The sequence below is a fragment of the Malaya genurostris genome, chromosome 1, assembly GCF_030247185.1.
Source record: "Malaya genurostris strain Urasoe2022 chromosome 1, Malgen_1.1, whole genome shotgun sequence".
In the NCBI taxonomy this organism is placed as follows: Eukaryota; Metazoa; Arthropoda; class Insecta; order Diptera; family Culicidae; genus Malaya; species Malaya genurostris.
This window is the reverse complement of record NC_080570.1, coordinates 42,086,446-42,104,032: the sequence shown is the minus strand read 5'-3', so window position 1 is coordinate 42,104,032 and position 17,587 is coordinate 42,086,446. Positions and strand designations below refer to the sequence as shown.

General features: G+C 38.9%; 1 protein-coding gene across 1 annotated transcript; it reads right to left on the bottom strand.

The window, feature by feature from the left end:
* Nucleotides 1-9,162: 9,162 nt before the first annotated feature.
* On the bottom strand, nt 9,163-17,080 carry LOC131425745 (probable chitinase 10). The gene is made up of 7 exons (XM_058587861.1): nt 16,985-17,080; nt 16,462-16,527; nt 15,851-16,406; nt 15,172-15,793; nt 10,755-10,872; nt 10,021-10,642; nt 9,163-9,878 (listed from the first exon to the last, which is right to left on the bottom strand). Exons 1-7 carry the CDS (start codon nt 16,995-16,997, stop codon nt 9,293-9,295), a joined length of 2,583 nt encoding a protein of 860 aa, XP_058443844.1. The 5' UTR covers nt 16,998-17,080; the 3' UTR covers nt 9,163-9,292.
* Between the last annotated feature and the right edge of the window lie 507 nt (nt 17,081-17,587).

Here is a 17,587-nt window from a genome sequence, read left to right as displayed (position 1 = left end):
GAACGCGGACTGTCACTGAGAAAGATTGCAAAAATGGAAGGAGTAAGTGAAAAAGCCGTGCGAAATGCAATCAGGAAGTTCGGTGAGGATCACACATTTGAGGATAAACCGAAAACGGGTTGAAAAAAGGTCCTGCGTCCTCAGTTGGATTAACGTATACTGAAGGCGTTCGAACAAAAGAAGGAGGTTTCAGTTCGGGATGTGGCCAAAAAAGTGGGCACTTCGAAGTCAAATGTTCTTCGTGCTAAAGAACGTTTGAATCTTTGAACCTATAAGTAGCAGAAACAACCAAAACGTAGTCCGAAACTAGAAGCATCGATCAGGCCGATGGTTCGAAAGCTGTACAATACGATTCTTGCTGGAAATTTGAACTGCATAATCATGGGCGACGAAACCTACGTGAAACTCTATTACAAATCCTTGCCGGGATTACAATATAATACGGTGCGAGAAGGGCAAGTGTTAAACCAGTCCGAGACATCGATTGAAGTCGAAAAATTTGGTAAGAAAGCTATGGTATACTACTAAAAATGTCACTTTCGTCCCAAAAGACATGAATCTACCAAATTGCCCACAACTTCGACCAATTGAGGAATTTTGGGCATTAACGAAGGCACATCATAGGAAACATGTCTCGGCAGCCGAAACCGTTCAACAATTCGAAAAATACTGTACGGAATATAATGAGGAACGTTCGAAAGAAGGTGCCCCAGCTAGTCTACAATGGCTAAGTAGCAAATGTTGAGAATAATATTCTGTTGTTGTAGTCTAATATTATCAGTATATCGAATAAAATTTGAATATCTAACACTTGTGAATTATTTACAGCGAAATCAAAGTGCGTTCATACTTTCTGGGACAGTCTTTAGTTTGAAACTTGAACGTAAAAGGTGTATTACACAAAAATGGCACATTGCAAATCCTTTGTAGCTTTTGAACCGCATGAGTAAAAACCTGAAACTTAAGTAAATATCACTCATAGTGTACTGCTAATATCTGAGAAGAAACCAGAAGATCGCTAAAAAGCTTGGAATTGAAAATCAACTGTGTCTCGTGCCATAAGATTCTTATGTCAAAATTAGATCTGGGTAAAACTTTTTACCAATTGCACTCGAAACGTCGTTCGCATGCCGAAAACTCGATATAAAAATATACCAATAGATTACAAGTGTTGATTCTGATTGTCAGTAATTATTTTTCCGTCACCGTCCAAAACTTTCAACGAAATTGATCACACTTCACGAGCTGCAGTCAAGGATGGCTTTTATCGTATCAAAGAACGCTCACTGGCAACTCTTCACACGATTTAATCAGTGCCATCAAAGAGAGACGGATATCATCGCAACAAGAAAAACCCGGCATGGCTCATTTAACATAGAATCGACACCAGTGCGAGAGCGAATTTCTCTCGATGATATTTCTGAGAATCAAAGGTAAGCACGCTGCTGTGGGGATCCTCGCTGAAGCAACAAACGGTCGCTTATGCTCGTTTCGCGATCCGATTCTATACGTATAAGTTGTGTCTATGAAAATGTCTCCACACAAGGGTTTTAAAATATTGCAACCTAGTATGAGAATCATCAAGTTGAATCAACGATTCGATTTTCTGCGATAATTGTCAGCTTGCGATTCTCTCTTGGGCAATTCCACACAGCAACGATCATTATCAGACTGTAAATTTTTTTAAGGGCCGTGAAATACTCAGAGTATAAAGTGGAGCGAAGAAATGTAGAAAAATTCTCTCGCGGTTCATGCATTGAGAGACTCGAGTTCTTGTAGCATCTTCTACCGAATTGAAAATGTTGTATACAATATAGGTAGCAATATATCAGCTTCTGTCAAATTTTCGGCAATCACCAACACTGACTGCAGTATTATTCGACTACCGGTTTTTGGATGACTTTATCTTATTTTACCGAGAGTCAACGAACTACCAAAGACCCGCCATTTTCTTATTCGCATTAATCTAATAAATCCTATCATTTTATTCCAATTAATCTATCATTTTATTCTAAATTAATTCGAAGAGGACTTTCTTTGGCTGCGTCCGTATTTCAGAAGAAGCAATATTATAATGCCACGTTAATAATTCTTTATATTTTAATGTAATGTTAAGGATTCAATGAAAATAGTAATCAATAAAAATTAAGGAAATATTTGCTTATGTGAAATAGTACCTCTGCTTACAATAAATCAGTGCAACCATAGAGTAGAAGTGAAAAATCTGCTCAGCTCGGATCATTGTAGTAGACAGGTGCACTCAAATAAAAAAACGTGACGAAAACGAAAATCCCCTAAAATGCGAACATACCCTAAAATGAATAGAATCATCACATAAGATTTAAGTTATTTGACCGAACGTCAAACAAAAATTCAAATTTGAAAATACGAACAGTGAGTCCTTCAAGTGTAAGTAGTTTGAAAATTCACGAGAAATATTGTTGAGTTACAATTTTTTACTACAAAGTAAAAAAAATGTGATTTTGAATCAAATTAACATATCAACTATGCCGGCTTTGTCAGCCTTACAAACCCACACCTGAATAATATCGGCGGCTTGCATTAAAAAAGTCCAAATGACATTTTAATGTTGGATCTAATAAGTATTCAGAATAAACATAAATTTCACCGAATCGTGCGCTAGTGTTTACAGAACTGTTTGATAGTTTTTGACAGTTCGGCGAAAATTTGATTATTAAAAGCTTTGTTATTAATAAAATTGTCGAACTGATGAACGAACGGTAAGCTGTTGGAAAGTCGGTAAATAATGGCAAGTTAGTAAAACTTTTGCAACCATTCGTCGCTCTCAAATTCAGGAAGGATAATGCCTTTATCATTGAGAAATGTATTTATTTTATTCAAAAGTAAAGCAAAATGTTTTAACACCATACTTTATTGTAAAGGATGAGCTGTGAACATAGAGTCTATATTATGTTTAAATTGCTTAAAAAAGACGACCACTTTTTCGACCGGAAAAAGCGACATTGACGATGCGTGTTACGAGAAAACGGCCCGACGAAAAGCGAGAACAAATGGATGAGAGATGGTGTGTAGGGGAAAGTCTTATAAAGCGCCCCTGATAGCCAAAATGCCCCCTTTCCTTTCTTAAGCATTGAAGACTTTTCTGAACCAAAGTTTTATCACTAACACTATCTTTTCGAAGGATCTTTCTGCTATGCAAGTTTGGTGGTTGTCGTTTGCAGGAAAGTATGAAAAAACTAAAAATTTCATTTGGCAGCTTTTCGATGTAAGGTTTTGCTTCGACTAAATAGATGTTTTATCAGCCATTTCTTTGACATACATAGTAACATAGTAACTTTGTGGACATTTCAAGAAGCATAATGCATCATTGTTGTGAGATAAAATGTCTTTTGTTGTGTGTCATGCCACTGATTTGTTGTGAGACATATTTTACGGTTGCTGGGGCATTATGTCTGAGGCGAGTGAAAAAAACTAAGAATGTGGCCGCTTTGGAAAATGTGTTTATATCAATCAATTCTCATCTTTTCTATTGGAGTCATTGAAAATTATGTTCCTCATCCGTATTGCCATGAAATACTTACATTCTCGAGGAAAATATATCAATACACTTGGAAATATCTCAATATTTTCTTAAGGGGGGCATATTATAACACTTTACCCTAATCCTCGTTAGTCGATTTAGATCAATTCCTCTTATTACTATACTCACCTGGGTGCATTTTCAAAATTTAACAACACGAAAGTGTAATGAAATTACTCCAGATTTGATTATCTTACTGGTAGTCGTTTGCATTGGAGAAAACGAAAAGTGGACAACGATGGAGAACATTATACAAAATCAGCCGTTCTAATGGCTCTAAATGTTATCTAAAGAACTATTAAGATTGCTTCATTGCACATCGAAGGTAAAAATCATCAGTTTAGTGCAAATCTTGAAAAATTTGAATAGCCCAAAACACCAAACGAACGTTAACTATCATTCTGCTGCACCGCGTTCGAGAAAAAAAATTTTACCTGTGTTCATTATCATAGAGAATTCTACCATTTGGTCCTTCTGAATGCCAAATATGAATTCTGTACAACATTTTGATAGTTTCTATCACTGAAATATGCAAATCCGGAACGACATAATTGACATCAGAATTCTATTTGTTGCTATTTTTGTGACCGTTGGGACCGTCCATCTGTGAAAAAGCAACAAACGAAATCACGTAAAAAGAAAGTTCTTAATCAAAACGATTGAAATTTTTTCAGTTTGTTCCGAACAGTGTTTCAGGAATCAGAACAAATTGGCTCAAATGGCACGTTCCCCTTGATATTTGGAGATTTGTGCCTTGCCATCAATTTGTTTTTAGCATCATTTTCCCGATATATAAGAGGGAAGGATTGAAAGGAAATGGTAAGGGTTGGACTAGGAGGATGGGAAAAATTGACGACACAAAAACACATAAATGCAGAAGTAAATTCTGCACCCCTAAGGGATGCTGAACAATCTGCTGAGGATCACATTTAGTGGAAGCAGAAGGAAATTCTGAACCTCTACGAGGTCCCGAACAGTCTGCTGTTAATAAAACCTCCAACCCCCGAGAGGATTTAGAGATCTTACAAAAGCGACACCATTCTCGGAAGAATGCAGAACGACTCGCAGTATGTACGAGCAGAAGTAAATTCGGTACCCCCCAAAGGATGCCAAACAATCTGCTAAACCCTATTTAAGGTGAATACAGAAGGGATTCATTCACTCCAGGAAGAACGATGAACCCTTCTGACTATAGCTCCTTACCACATTGGGTGAGAAACGAGAGAATATCCTTCAATTTTAGCTTCGCATACACAGACTCAACCATGTATGGAGAACCAAAAACCCGGATACGTAGCTGCGTCAATGCGGGACAGTTACATATCAGATGATATGAAGTACCATAATCGCATTCACACAAATCACACGAATAATACTCAGCACGTTGAATAGTAGCCATGTGATAATTGAGTTTGCAATGTCCAGTCAGAGCTCTGACCAGAATACTGCAATGATACTTGGAGAAATGCAGTAGACACTTTGACATTTTCAGATTTAAATCTGGTAGAAATGCTTTAGTCTGAGCGCAAGTTTGCAAGCTGCGCCAGTAGCTGGCATGTTTGGATGCAGCCCAAGAACGAATCTTGTGCTTTATCCAACTAGTTGAAAGTGGTAAAGCTGGTTCAGGACCAACGAAATCATTCGTTGCACCAGCTCTAGCCAACTCATCAGCCCATTCATTTCCAGTAATACGAGAATGGCCGGGTACCCATAAGAAGTAAACAGCATTTGAAATGCTGAGGTCTTCAATTTGAGTTCGACATGCGATCACTAGATTCGACCGTGAGTCATTCGAACTGAGTGCTTTTAAGGCTGCCTGACTGTCGGAACAAAAATAAATACGTTTACCACAGATCCTCTGCTGAAGTGCCGATTGTACTCCACACAGAATTGCGTAGATTTCTGCTTGGAACACAGTACAGTATCTACCAAGTGAATGAGACTGCTCAGCCTCATTTCACGACAGTAGACACCAGCACCAGCACGACCATTCAACAGAGAACCGTCCGTATAACAAACTATGTGTTCATCAAGTTGTCGTTCCAGACAACCAGACAACCATTTCTGACGAAGAGGATAGCTCACATTGAATGTTTTGAAAGGAAAACTGCATGTGAGAGTTAGGTCACTAGGAGCGAGTAAATACTCATCCCACGGAACCATTTGAGACCACAAGCGAGTGTGGCTGGTAGCATAATCCAATGGGTTACTGTTCCAAAGCCCTGTAACCCTAAGACGGTATGCACAAGATAATGTTTCTTGTTTTAGGAACACATCTAGTGGTTTAATACACAGTAGCGCCTCTAGAGCAGCATTAGGAGTTGTCGTGAATGCTCCTGTCATCGCCATTAGGACCATCCTTTGGAGATGATTTAGCTTTGACTGAACTGTCGCGACTTCTCCTTTCTGCCACCATACAAGACATCCATATGCTAAAATTGGTCTAACAATAGTTGTGTAGATCCAATCAATGTATCTGGGTTTGAGTCCCCATGATTTTCCAAAAGCTTGTCTGCATTGGCCGAAAGCCATGCAAGCTCTTTCAATCCTGAAGTCAATGTGAGCAGACCAATTCAGTTTTGAGTCAAGAATAACCCCGACGTATTTAACTTGATCGACCACAGTGACCTCTGAACCAAAGAACTGCAACGGACGAGCTCCTGTAATTATCCTACGATGAGTGAAAAGCACCATTGATGTTTTGCCCGGATTTACAGATAATCCAACCTGACAACACCATTGTTCAACAGATCGCAGGGCTTGCTGCATTAAATCATAGAGAGTGTTAATGCTTATACCGGTCATCAATATATGATAATCGTCGGCAAAACCATAAGTCGGAAATCCAAGGTTATTAAGTTTCCTTAACAAACCATCAGCGACTAGGTTCCATAAAAGTGAGGATAGTACACCACCTTGAGGACACCCACAGACACTCAGCTTTCTAATCTCTGCTTGCCGAAGCGATGAACAAAGAAGTCGATTGCTAAGCATTGCGTGTATCCAGTAAGGGAAAAACCCAAGATATTCCGTTCACGACTGCAATGTTTAACCTCCTGCAGCCATTCAGCCATCGGCACGGAAATACACCTTGACTTAGGAGTTCCTATTTTTGTGGCCTTTTACGACATGGAACAGGAAACCAGTGGATCAATTCTTGGTAAAAAATAATTCCGCCGGATGCCACACGGCTTACCTGTTTGGTGGACTTATACCACCGGTACAGGTGGACCGTAGCGTTATTCTTAGCCAGTTGGGAAACCGCTACCGACACTACACGGCTATCTAGGCTGCTCAGAGAGGGAAGTTGACATTGATGGTCAACTTCCATGGATGGCCGAGCAGCCGGAAAACTTGAAAAATTTGAATAGCCCAAAACACCAAACGAACGTTAACTATCATTCTGCTGCACCGCGTTCGAGAAAAAAAATTTTACCTGTGTTCATTATCATAGAGAATTCTACCATTTGGTCCTTCTGAATGCCAAATATGAATTCTGTACAACATTTTGATAGTTTCTATCACTGAAATATGCAAATCCGGAACGACATAATTGACATCAGAATTCTATTTGTTGCTATTTTTGTGACCGTTGGGACCGTCCATCTGTGAAAAAGCAACAAACGAAATCACGTAAAAAGAAAGTTCTTAATCAAAACGTTTGAAATTTTTTCAGTTTGTTCCGAACAGTGTTTAATATAGTAGAGAATTCTACAACGTGCTTCTTCTGAAAGCCAGAAATGAATCCCGTACAGCATTTTGATAGTTTATCACTGAAATATTGAGATAAATGAAATATAGAAATATATGAGCGCTTGCGTCATCATCCAGCTGCTGGTCGCTCGTATTCGAGAAAAGTAAACCGAAATGTGAGCGGCGCAGAAAAATCAATTAATCGGCCATTCTGAGGGTTTCCCAAAGGACTATTTGAATTATTCTTCTTCGAAATATAATATTCGTTTAGAAAAAATCTAATAGCATAGTGAACTGTTCGCAGTGCGCACTGCGCATTAAACAAGCGCAAATAAAGTCAACAATCATTTGCTTTGAGCTCAAGAAAAATTCACCTAGCAGTGTTTAATGTGGGAGAGAATTCCACAATATGGACTAGAAATGAATCCCAAATAACATTAGGTTTATTACCGTCATTGCTAACCTCAATCGGATGAACACATTTTGACAGTTCAGCGGTACTAATTGTACCTAAACAGAGATTTTACGGTCCATATCATTCAAATAGAGTTTTAAAACATTTTTTCACGATTGGATACGGTTTGTTTTCGAGATTTAATAAATAAAAGTGACTAGTTGCAAAGTGTAAAGATGATTAAGGTTGTTTGTAAACAGTACCGTTAAACTGGATGAAGGATGAATGCTTGTTCATTTGTGACGTCACGATAAAACTCTTATTATGACAATTTCGTATCGGAAATCTTTCATGAAGCAACTTTCCAAAACCTTTAGTTTTGAAAACCTAATATGGGCGGAACTTAAAGCAGTTACTTTAAGGGTATAGAAGAAATGTTACCAATCGTTTAATTTTATTTTTGTAAAATATTAGTGACACTTGAACATGTCTTAATACATGCAGGTAAAATACGACGCGGCAAAGGTCAAGAGGAAGAGCGATAACGAATGTTCGCATAATTCGTCGAGGCCCACCATTGAGGATTCTATGCCCGGTGAAAAATAAACGGCGGCCCTACTGAAAATGGGTGGCAACACGTTTCCTGATGAAAACAAAACAGTATATAAAAGCGATTCACAAACAGCATCAAGCGACTATCACCTGCATGGAACGATTACGGAACAACAACATTAATTGTAAGCAATTCATATGAAAGGGCACTACGGCAAGTTCACGAAACATTTTAACGTCCGATACGTGAGCAATATTCAGTTAAAAAAATTAATAAGTTAATCTGGACGTCGACCGAAGTTGATTGATCGTCTGAATCGTGTGTAATGCTTGTGTTTCCTGATGAAAACAAACCAATCTAATTTGCATTTGTGGTTGTAATTCAGCTGTCAGAGAGCCTAATGTCAATTGCGGAGCGCGTTGAGCGTTAAAGAGAGACTAAAATACAACGAAATCTTTTAAAACCGAATGGTCCTTGTAGTAATCGAACTGGTAATATGATTTTTAATATTATTAAGAGGTGTACAATAACGTATGTTTCTATTAATTTAGCCGCGTGATTTTCTACACAAACCTTTCTCCATTCATTCTCTCTCTCTCTCTCTCTGACCGCTGCACTGCCGAGACAGGGCCGCACTCGGTACCAAAGTCCTTTTCAATACCACAAATCTCTCTGGGAAAACCTAAACCAAGTATGTATTTTTTTTAAAAATTTGATATTTCCGTATAGGATTAAAGAGTCGCAGCTTCAGATCCAATGAACCGCATGTTCCTGACCCCTGTACTAGAAGACAATATAACCCACAAGACACTAGAATATACAAATAAAGCACAATGTTGTACTAATTGTACGGTTACCCTTACAACCGGTAAACCTATATTCCTCTTGACTCTATTTACAGCTCAAACCATTTTCGTCTACAACAGATGTGGTTTGGTTGTAATGAAGATAAAGAAAGCATTATTTTCTCAAAAGACGCTTTTGGGTGCGGTTTATTTATAAAAATAATTAAATAGTTTTTGCCACACTTGTTGGTTGCTCATAACCACAATAAAAATAAAATCACATGTTTCAACAGTATGCCCTATCGTTAAGGCCATGTTACGAGCGATTCGTGCTTGGTTTGTTCGTAGTATATATGTAGCACTTTGGTCAGAGGATACGGTGTCCCACAATGGCCCCGATAGTCGTCTAGATCGAGCGAGAAGGCATATATTCCTGCGAGACGATTTTTGATTGCCCAATCGATTTTGGCTCTGAGCGATCGCTCGTCTTCATATCCGATCCATTCCTCGCTACTGAACGCATAAGGGCACTGGCCAATATCATCCCATCGGACTGTCATATTGGGAAGTGCTTGACAGATCTCACAATAACCGAGATATCCAGCTTCATTGGTATATTCTCCAGCGGATCCGGCTCCAATAGTCGGTGCACCCACAGCATTATCTTCGGGACTGGATAAAAGATATGTCCGGCCGAAAAGCGGTACACCCAGTACGATTTTGCTGGCTGGGCAGCCTTCATGTAACCACTGCTCCACTCCGTTGTTCACATTTAGCCCCACGAAGTTTCCCTCATCATGGGGACGATCTGCCATCGGACTGTGCACATCAGCAAAGTTGTTCCACCAGCCGCGTAAATCGTAACCAATGACGTGAATGAAATCAGCTGCTCTAGAAACAGAAGATCCCCAATGAGAATTAAACAGAAATTTATTATCAAACCCGTGCTGTGTGATTTGAGTGTCGATTTCCAGAATGTGAAAATCAGAAAAAAACGAATAAAAGCAGGTCACAGCAATTCTTTTATACTCACTCGCACAGCGCATCGATCTGGTAACCGACATCAATTCGTGACTTATCAGCTGGCACTTGCACACTAATTTCCCATTCTTTACCGGAATCTTTGAATGCTTTCGCCAGTTCCCGTATCAAATAGTAAAAATTGTCTTTATCATTCACGCTGCCACCCCGATCAAAATTTCCCGGGTATAGCCACACAACCTCCAGCCCATCGAATTTGTTTTTGTGAAGAAACTTTTGCACACTAGCCACAAAACGGGCCCGCCTTTCACGAAACTCTGTCATTTTACTGAACTTTTCACCGCCATGCCCCCAACCTCCGACGGCTGCCAACAGCTTCAGGTTCGGAAATTTTTCCTTCAATGCTGCAAATCGCTGAAAACCGTTTTCATTCAAATCGAATTCTGGTTGCATCGAAACCAGTTCGTACGTTTTCTCGTCAACTCCGACAAAGTTGTATACCACATGGGAACAAAGCTCCCCCGGAATGTCTTCAATACTGTAGGATGCTCCATCTTGCAGTCTTGTTCGGGACCAAGTTGTGTAGTGGCAGATAAATCTCCTCCCCTTGGATGTATTATGAACGAGCCCTCGAGCATAGTCTATGACCGTCGAAGTCAGCAGTATTAGCAGCGCTGTGAATTTAAAACGAAGCAATAATACAATAGATGACTAATTCAAATGATTAATGAGAAACCGTAATAGCACTGTTAAAACATGCACAACAATCTGAGAGCACAAACTTACCAGCGTGTTTCATGTTGTGTCGTCGATGACGCGTGAACTGCAACTGAGTAGTCGTAGTCCGCCGCGACGCAGCTTTATTAACCACACAAACGAGTATGATTAAAAACTGGAAAAGCCATCGTTGTGTATGACAATCCAATCAAATAAACAAAACCAGAGTTCGGAAGCGAACTGCTTAAAGTTGAAACCGTGAAACCAGGACTGGATCCTGTCTGGTTGGAATTAGGCGGCTTATCTGGATGCCGTTTGGAACGGATATCAATCTATGCTCATCTCTGTGCGCTAGTGTGTGCGTTGACCTGCCTCAATGCGATTTTAAGGCTCGTATGGAAATCACGCAAGAGTTGAGATATAGCGGTGAATCAATTATATTGCGTTTTAAACGGGTTTGTCCAGCTTTTTGGTAGCTTTGTTTGTGAGAGGATCTTACTGGGGTGAAGTGATTTAATTCCAGGATTTAAATTAAGCGAACTTATACCAGGTAATCCGATTGTTTTGTAATTTCCAAAACTAAGGAAAGTACAGATATTAACCAAAAGATAATCGCAAATTTGATTAAGTTCTAAAGATTTAAATACAATAATTTTTTTCTCGAAATTGGAGCACGACATTCAGTTTAGAATCGAAAGCAAGGAAAAAATTCATTGGATTGGAAGTAATCTTTTTTATATCGACTCAATTTTCTAGAATTCAAAGCTTACTTGAGATGCTAATTGTTTTGCGCATGCTGATTGGAACACGTCTTTGTTCTCCATAACACGGGACGTTTATCATTATTGAAAAATAAAAATGCATGGAATAGTGGTCAGATTTCGTACGGTTTAAGAAACAGAAGAAAATGTTACATTTCTGGACGTTGATAGTATATTTATTGTAGATATCAATGGATTTTTCTGTATGAAACTCACTTCAACAAACGAAAAACAATTAACTAGAAAAACAATTGCGGCTACAATACACAAAGCAAATCATTTACCCGGATTTATAATCAAAATATCTATAGAATTTCGCATAATCTCTGTTTAAAAGCGCTATATTGTTCTTTGGTAGAACCGCAGCTAGAATTTGCGAATGTTGCTTTGGTGTCCTTAGCACGTTACATGGATTCGAAGACTTGAAGCTGTTGAACGAAAATTCGTACGTTATGCATTACGTGAACTGCCTTCGAGTAACCCGGTGAGTTTTCCACCGTACGAGGATCGTTGTCAACTATTAGGACTGAAATCCTTGGCCGATCGACAACAGGCTTCACAAGCGATTTTCATATCCAACTTTGTTCATAATTTTAACATTCTTTGTTTATTCTTCCAAATATATTTCGTCCTCCTTGAGCCGATATTTTAACCAAAGGTGGTGCTATTGATGGTGAAATTTATGAGAGACCGATTGCTTTCAACGAGTTCAACTGCCAAGCTTCTTGGGATAAAGATGATCTGGGTCGGTGGATGCACTCAATTATTCCTAAAATATCGACTTAGGCATGGTTCAGGGGACTGGATGTGAGTAGAGACTTGATTCGTGTGATGTCCAGACTCATGTCCAATCATTACACGTTAGATGCACATCTCCTTCGAATTGGACTTTCCGAAACTAATCATTGTGCTTGTGGCGAAGGTTACCGCGATATTGATCATATCGTTTGGACATGCGTGGAGTATCGTGATGTCAGATCTCAACTAATAAATTCCTTGCGTACTCAAGGTAGACTATCCAATGTCCCAGTTCGCGACATTCTTGCTTGTCGTGATCTTACATACATGAAACCTCTTTATCATTTCATTAAATCCATTGGAGTTCCAATTTAAATTTTATTTTATGTTAGACTGTTTTCTCTTCCATGAGTTCAACCAATAGTCAACTATATGATATTGAATAAAAGTGATGAAATGATACAAACAAACCTGAAATAGCTATAAGAGCAGGTACAAAATAAATGTATTTTATTTAATGTAATTTAAAATAGTAACTCGCTTGATAAAAACAGTGTTTAGATTAACAAGTGAAGACCAACATACTAATATGATATTCGAAATGTATTAGGTTTAAAGTACTATGTATTGTGGATGCCAGGGCGAAGAAAAACTTATGTATATTGCCTATGAAATAAACGTTTTTATGAGAAAAAATTTCGTCCCCCTCAAAGAAAACCTCCCCCCCGGCTCAAATGCACTTGTTCCTATGTTTTTTTTCAATCCTCGAAACAGTTATTAAAGTCAATTTCCGGAATAGCCTTCAATGCGCGTAGCAATTCACGTTTGATGTCTTCAATTGACTCCAAACGGTTTCCCCGGAGCGGTCGTTTGAGTTTTCTGAGTAGCCAGAAGTCACACGGAGCTAACTCAGGCGAATACGGTGGTTGGTTGAACTTTTGGCGAAAAATTCACTAAGAATCAATGCAGTATGCGACGGTGTATTATCGTGGTGCAAAAACCAAGAGTTGTCGGCCCATAATTTCGGTCTCTTTTTATGAATAGCTTCGCGCAAATGATACATAACACCCAAATAATATTCTGTATTGATAGTTTGGCCGACGGAAGGAATTCGGAATGCACCATACCTCGATAATCAAAGAAAACTGATGTTAATGACCGTCCTGGACGTGGTTCGTCGTCAACGCGTTCTCGGCCCTCTGAACAACTTGTTTTAATCAAAAACTGAACGTTTCGGCACTAGAAATTGGATTCCGCACACAAAATTTAATGGAATTTCTTTGTTAAATTATTTCACTCATTGTAAAAATCGCCGATTGCACTTTCAATACTTCGGAAAGACAGACGTATATTAAACACCAATGAATATCAAGATAATACGTTTGTTAACAGACTTATTGTCAGGCGAGCATCATTGTTCAAATAAATAAATGAATAAATGCATTCGAAAGTATTCCACACTTACAAATTGCTTGCCAAATCATTGCCTTTCCACCGAGTTTTTCTGTAAAAATCAACATATAAGCAATACCGGAATACTTTGTAGAAAGCGTCTTATAATATAATTTCTCGTAGAATCTGTCAGCCATGGTTACGCATGCTGATTTTTCGCACAGTAGTGTATCGTGGAACATGCAGGCCCTTGGTTTCATAGATGCGGCTTATTTTTCACTTTTACGGAATCGCGTTACGAGTTGCTTCAATGAGATTTTCGCTAACTGCCAACAATGAATCGATGGAAAAGTGCACCGTTTTTTTGTTCACGATATCCATGCGCATTTCCTAGGACTTGAGACTCGCGGATTAACAGAATGGAATTTAAAAATAAATGATTCACACGCTTAAATTTTATTGCGAAATCTCGGCAAAAAAAAGCCAAACTTCAGTATAAACCAGTCAGCCAAAAGACAAACTTCAGTATAAAACAGCTGCGATGTTGTTTGAATCTACGATATCTTAGGTTAAAACAATCACATTGCGGGTTGAGACCAACACAGATAGAAATTATGAGTTTTACAAGTGACTTAATTCTACAAACGATACAATTCATAACTACTTAACTTCCCAAATGACGCAATATTCCATTCGTACATAAATTTACTGGTTCCGAGATTAATTTGCACTCGGTTAGCAAGTGACACTGCATACCAGCCAAGCAGATATGTGCTTCTGTGGCTCAGTCGACTAACTGGTGTGCTTTGTGATCTAGTGTTTTTCGGTTCAAGTCGCGTTGTTTGATTTTTATTCCATTCGTTTTAAAGCTATGTAATTTTTAATCACACAATTTTTCATGTTCTTGAATATAAATTTGTGCAAAATATGACGCTCCATTTATGTTCATCTGATAAGATGTAAAATCACAAGATTTTTTCGAACTGTGCACATTGGTTTAAATCAACTATTTCTTGGAGTGATAGCTCTCTAATAGTTATATTGATTCAAACAATCGAGATTTTTCTGTGTTTAGTATAATGTTTCCTTATTTTTCAAGTATAAACTTATGGGTTTAATTAACTTGTCATGTAATGAAAAAAAAGGCTATGAAATAGAAAAGAGGACAATGTCCAAGGAAACCATTATGACCGTACCTAAAAAGATAGAATAAATCATGAAAAAACTCCTAATAGCATTTGTACCTTTATCAAATGTTCGCATTGTTGATTCTCGAAAAAGACATTCGCCCCTATTCTGCACTTCGGTCGAATCGAAATTTTTCGATCGAATGTAGAAATTCCCATTCTTTAACTCAACTCTAACTCGATCGTAACAGATAATGCAAAATTTTACATTCGATCGAAACTTTTTGATTCGACCGAAATACGGAGTAGCGTTGCGTATCTTGTTCAGTTTTGGCCCACAATCAGATAATTGTTATTGTGATTATTTCAAGTGTTCTTTACATTATATATTTGACTAGTACAAATATTTGTTACCAAACAGTATAAAAACTTTGTTTACAACGATTGTTCAAAAGTTTATTCGTCTCACTTGTCCGACCATGGCCGATCAATACCAGATGTAATATCACTGTCCGATTTATTTTCCTCTATGTATTTGTACAACTCTCTGGTTAGTGGATAGGGTTCCCCACCACAATCGCCTCGATAATCATCCAGGTCCAATGAAAAAGCGAATATTCCAGCCAGCTGTTTCTCTTTGACGAACTTGACCTTTTCCTGCAGTGATTGCTCATTCTCATAACCAATCCATTCGCGTCCCTGGTAGGCATATGGACAAAGTCCAACATCATCCCACAGCTGGCGCCATTTTGAGCGCGCATCTTTGAACTTGAGACAAATTTCGAAATATCCTAGATACCCGGCCTCGTGAGTATAACGACCGGCTGGACCCGGCCCCGTAGTTTGGGAACCGATGCCGTTTTCTTGGGAACTCGCCAGAATATAGGTCCTACCGAGCATCGGAACTCCGAGAACCATTTTGCTCGGAGAACATCCTTTTGAAAGCCACTGTTCAACGCCTTCCTTAACATTGATTCCCCGGAAGTTACCTTGATCGTGTGGTCGATCCGTCATTGGACTGTGCACATCCGCAAAGTTATTCCACCAACCGCGCATGTCATATCCAATCAGGTGCACATAATCGGTAGCGCTGAAACCAATTTTCAATATTACTCAGCAATGTTTCATCTATAGATGAATCACTTACTCGCACAAGGCATCGATTTCATATCCTATCCCTAGTCTAGACTTATCAGCCGGTACCTGAATAGCTAGTTCCCAACCACGTCCGATCTTCTGGAAGGCACGTGAAAGCTCTTCGGCTAAGTAAATAAAATTATCCTTATCATTAACGTTGCCTCCTCGCTCTGGATTTCCAGGATACAACCAGGCAAGTTCCAATCCATCGAAACCATACTGTTCCAAAAATTTCACTACGCTCACAACGAATTTCTGTCGTCGACGTCTGAACGCTGCCATTCGGCTGAATTTTTCACCCCCGTGAGCCCACCCTCCGACGGCGATTGAGAGACGCAGTTGAGGATATTTTTTTTTCAAATCCACAAAACGACCAAACCCGTTCTGGACGATGTCGATTTCACGCTGCAGGGGCATCAACTCGTAAGTATCTTCATCGATGCCGATAAAATTGTATACGACATGCGTGCACAGTTGTCCGGGAACATCCTCAATGCGGTAGGAAGCATCTCCTGCGCGGCCCTGCGACCAAGTAGTATAATGACACACCAGTCGTCGTGGTTTTTCTGGAAAGATAACTGTTTAGCGCGAACAGCGAATCTTTTACGAAAACCTCATTACCTTCTCCTATAGCCTGCACCAGTGCGGTGAGGGACAATAATACCACTACAGAGAATAACGTACCCCCTGTTGATGGAAAGATCAAGTTTAAGGTCAATATTACTGAACGGTTGTTGTTACATATCTCACAAACATAAACGGAGTGTTTAATGTATCTACTCAGAGTGAGGGAATTCCCCAAATCACAGTTATTCCAAAACAAGCGTATTCCGACAGATCAACATTCTAATGCAATTTGAATGAACCTTTCGATTACTAGTTTGTAAACAGACAATATATATGATTATGATAAGGGGTAATTTGCATATTTCGATCACATTATGCATTCACACGTTTTGATTTATAAATCAACTTATTATTGATGACACATGTATCAACATCTATTAGCACATTATACTGTTAAACATATTTAAAAGAAGTGTATCTTCAAAAAAACCTTTGCGATTCTGATTTCATTTCTTGGGACTAATTCAATCACTATACCATTCAAATTCAACCATCTGATCTATGCGATGAAACCTACCTTTTACTTCCATACTGTCCGTCGATTCGACGCAAACTGAGCGACGCACGATCGTGTGAGATCTTTTTACACAATTAGGTTTTGCACGAACATGACATAACCTTACAAAAATGAACAGAATGAACTTTTTTTGACAGTCGACGTGTACTTGTTTACAGTTTAAAAGTTCATCAGAAGTTCATCGTTCGAATGTAAAAATTGCTCACACTCAACAGATGCATACATATATCGCTCCTTGATGCTGGAAACACATGCAGGGCAATCTTTTTAGTTATTTTCACTGTGAAATACGTTTTTAACAGGCACTTTTTCGTCATTTTTTTCAATTTTAACTTGCAGTTGCAAAACAAAACAAGTACACGGCAACTGTCAAAGATGAACTTCATTCATTCATCAGTTCATTTGTGTCGTCATCGTGCAAAACCTAATTCGATTAGTGCTGTTGTATGAGAGAATGCGGAGATTTTGTATTTTAGCCGACAGAAACAGTCAAAGCAGCAAGCCTCGACCAGGAGTCAAGAGCTAAAGAATACTGGAAAAACCATTGCGACTGTTCAATTTTTAGTCCAATCACAACGCAGAAAAAAGTAACATAGAAGTTTA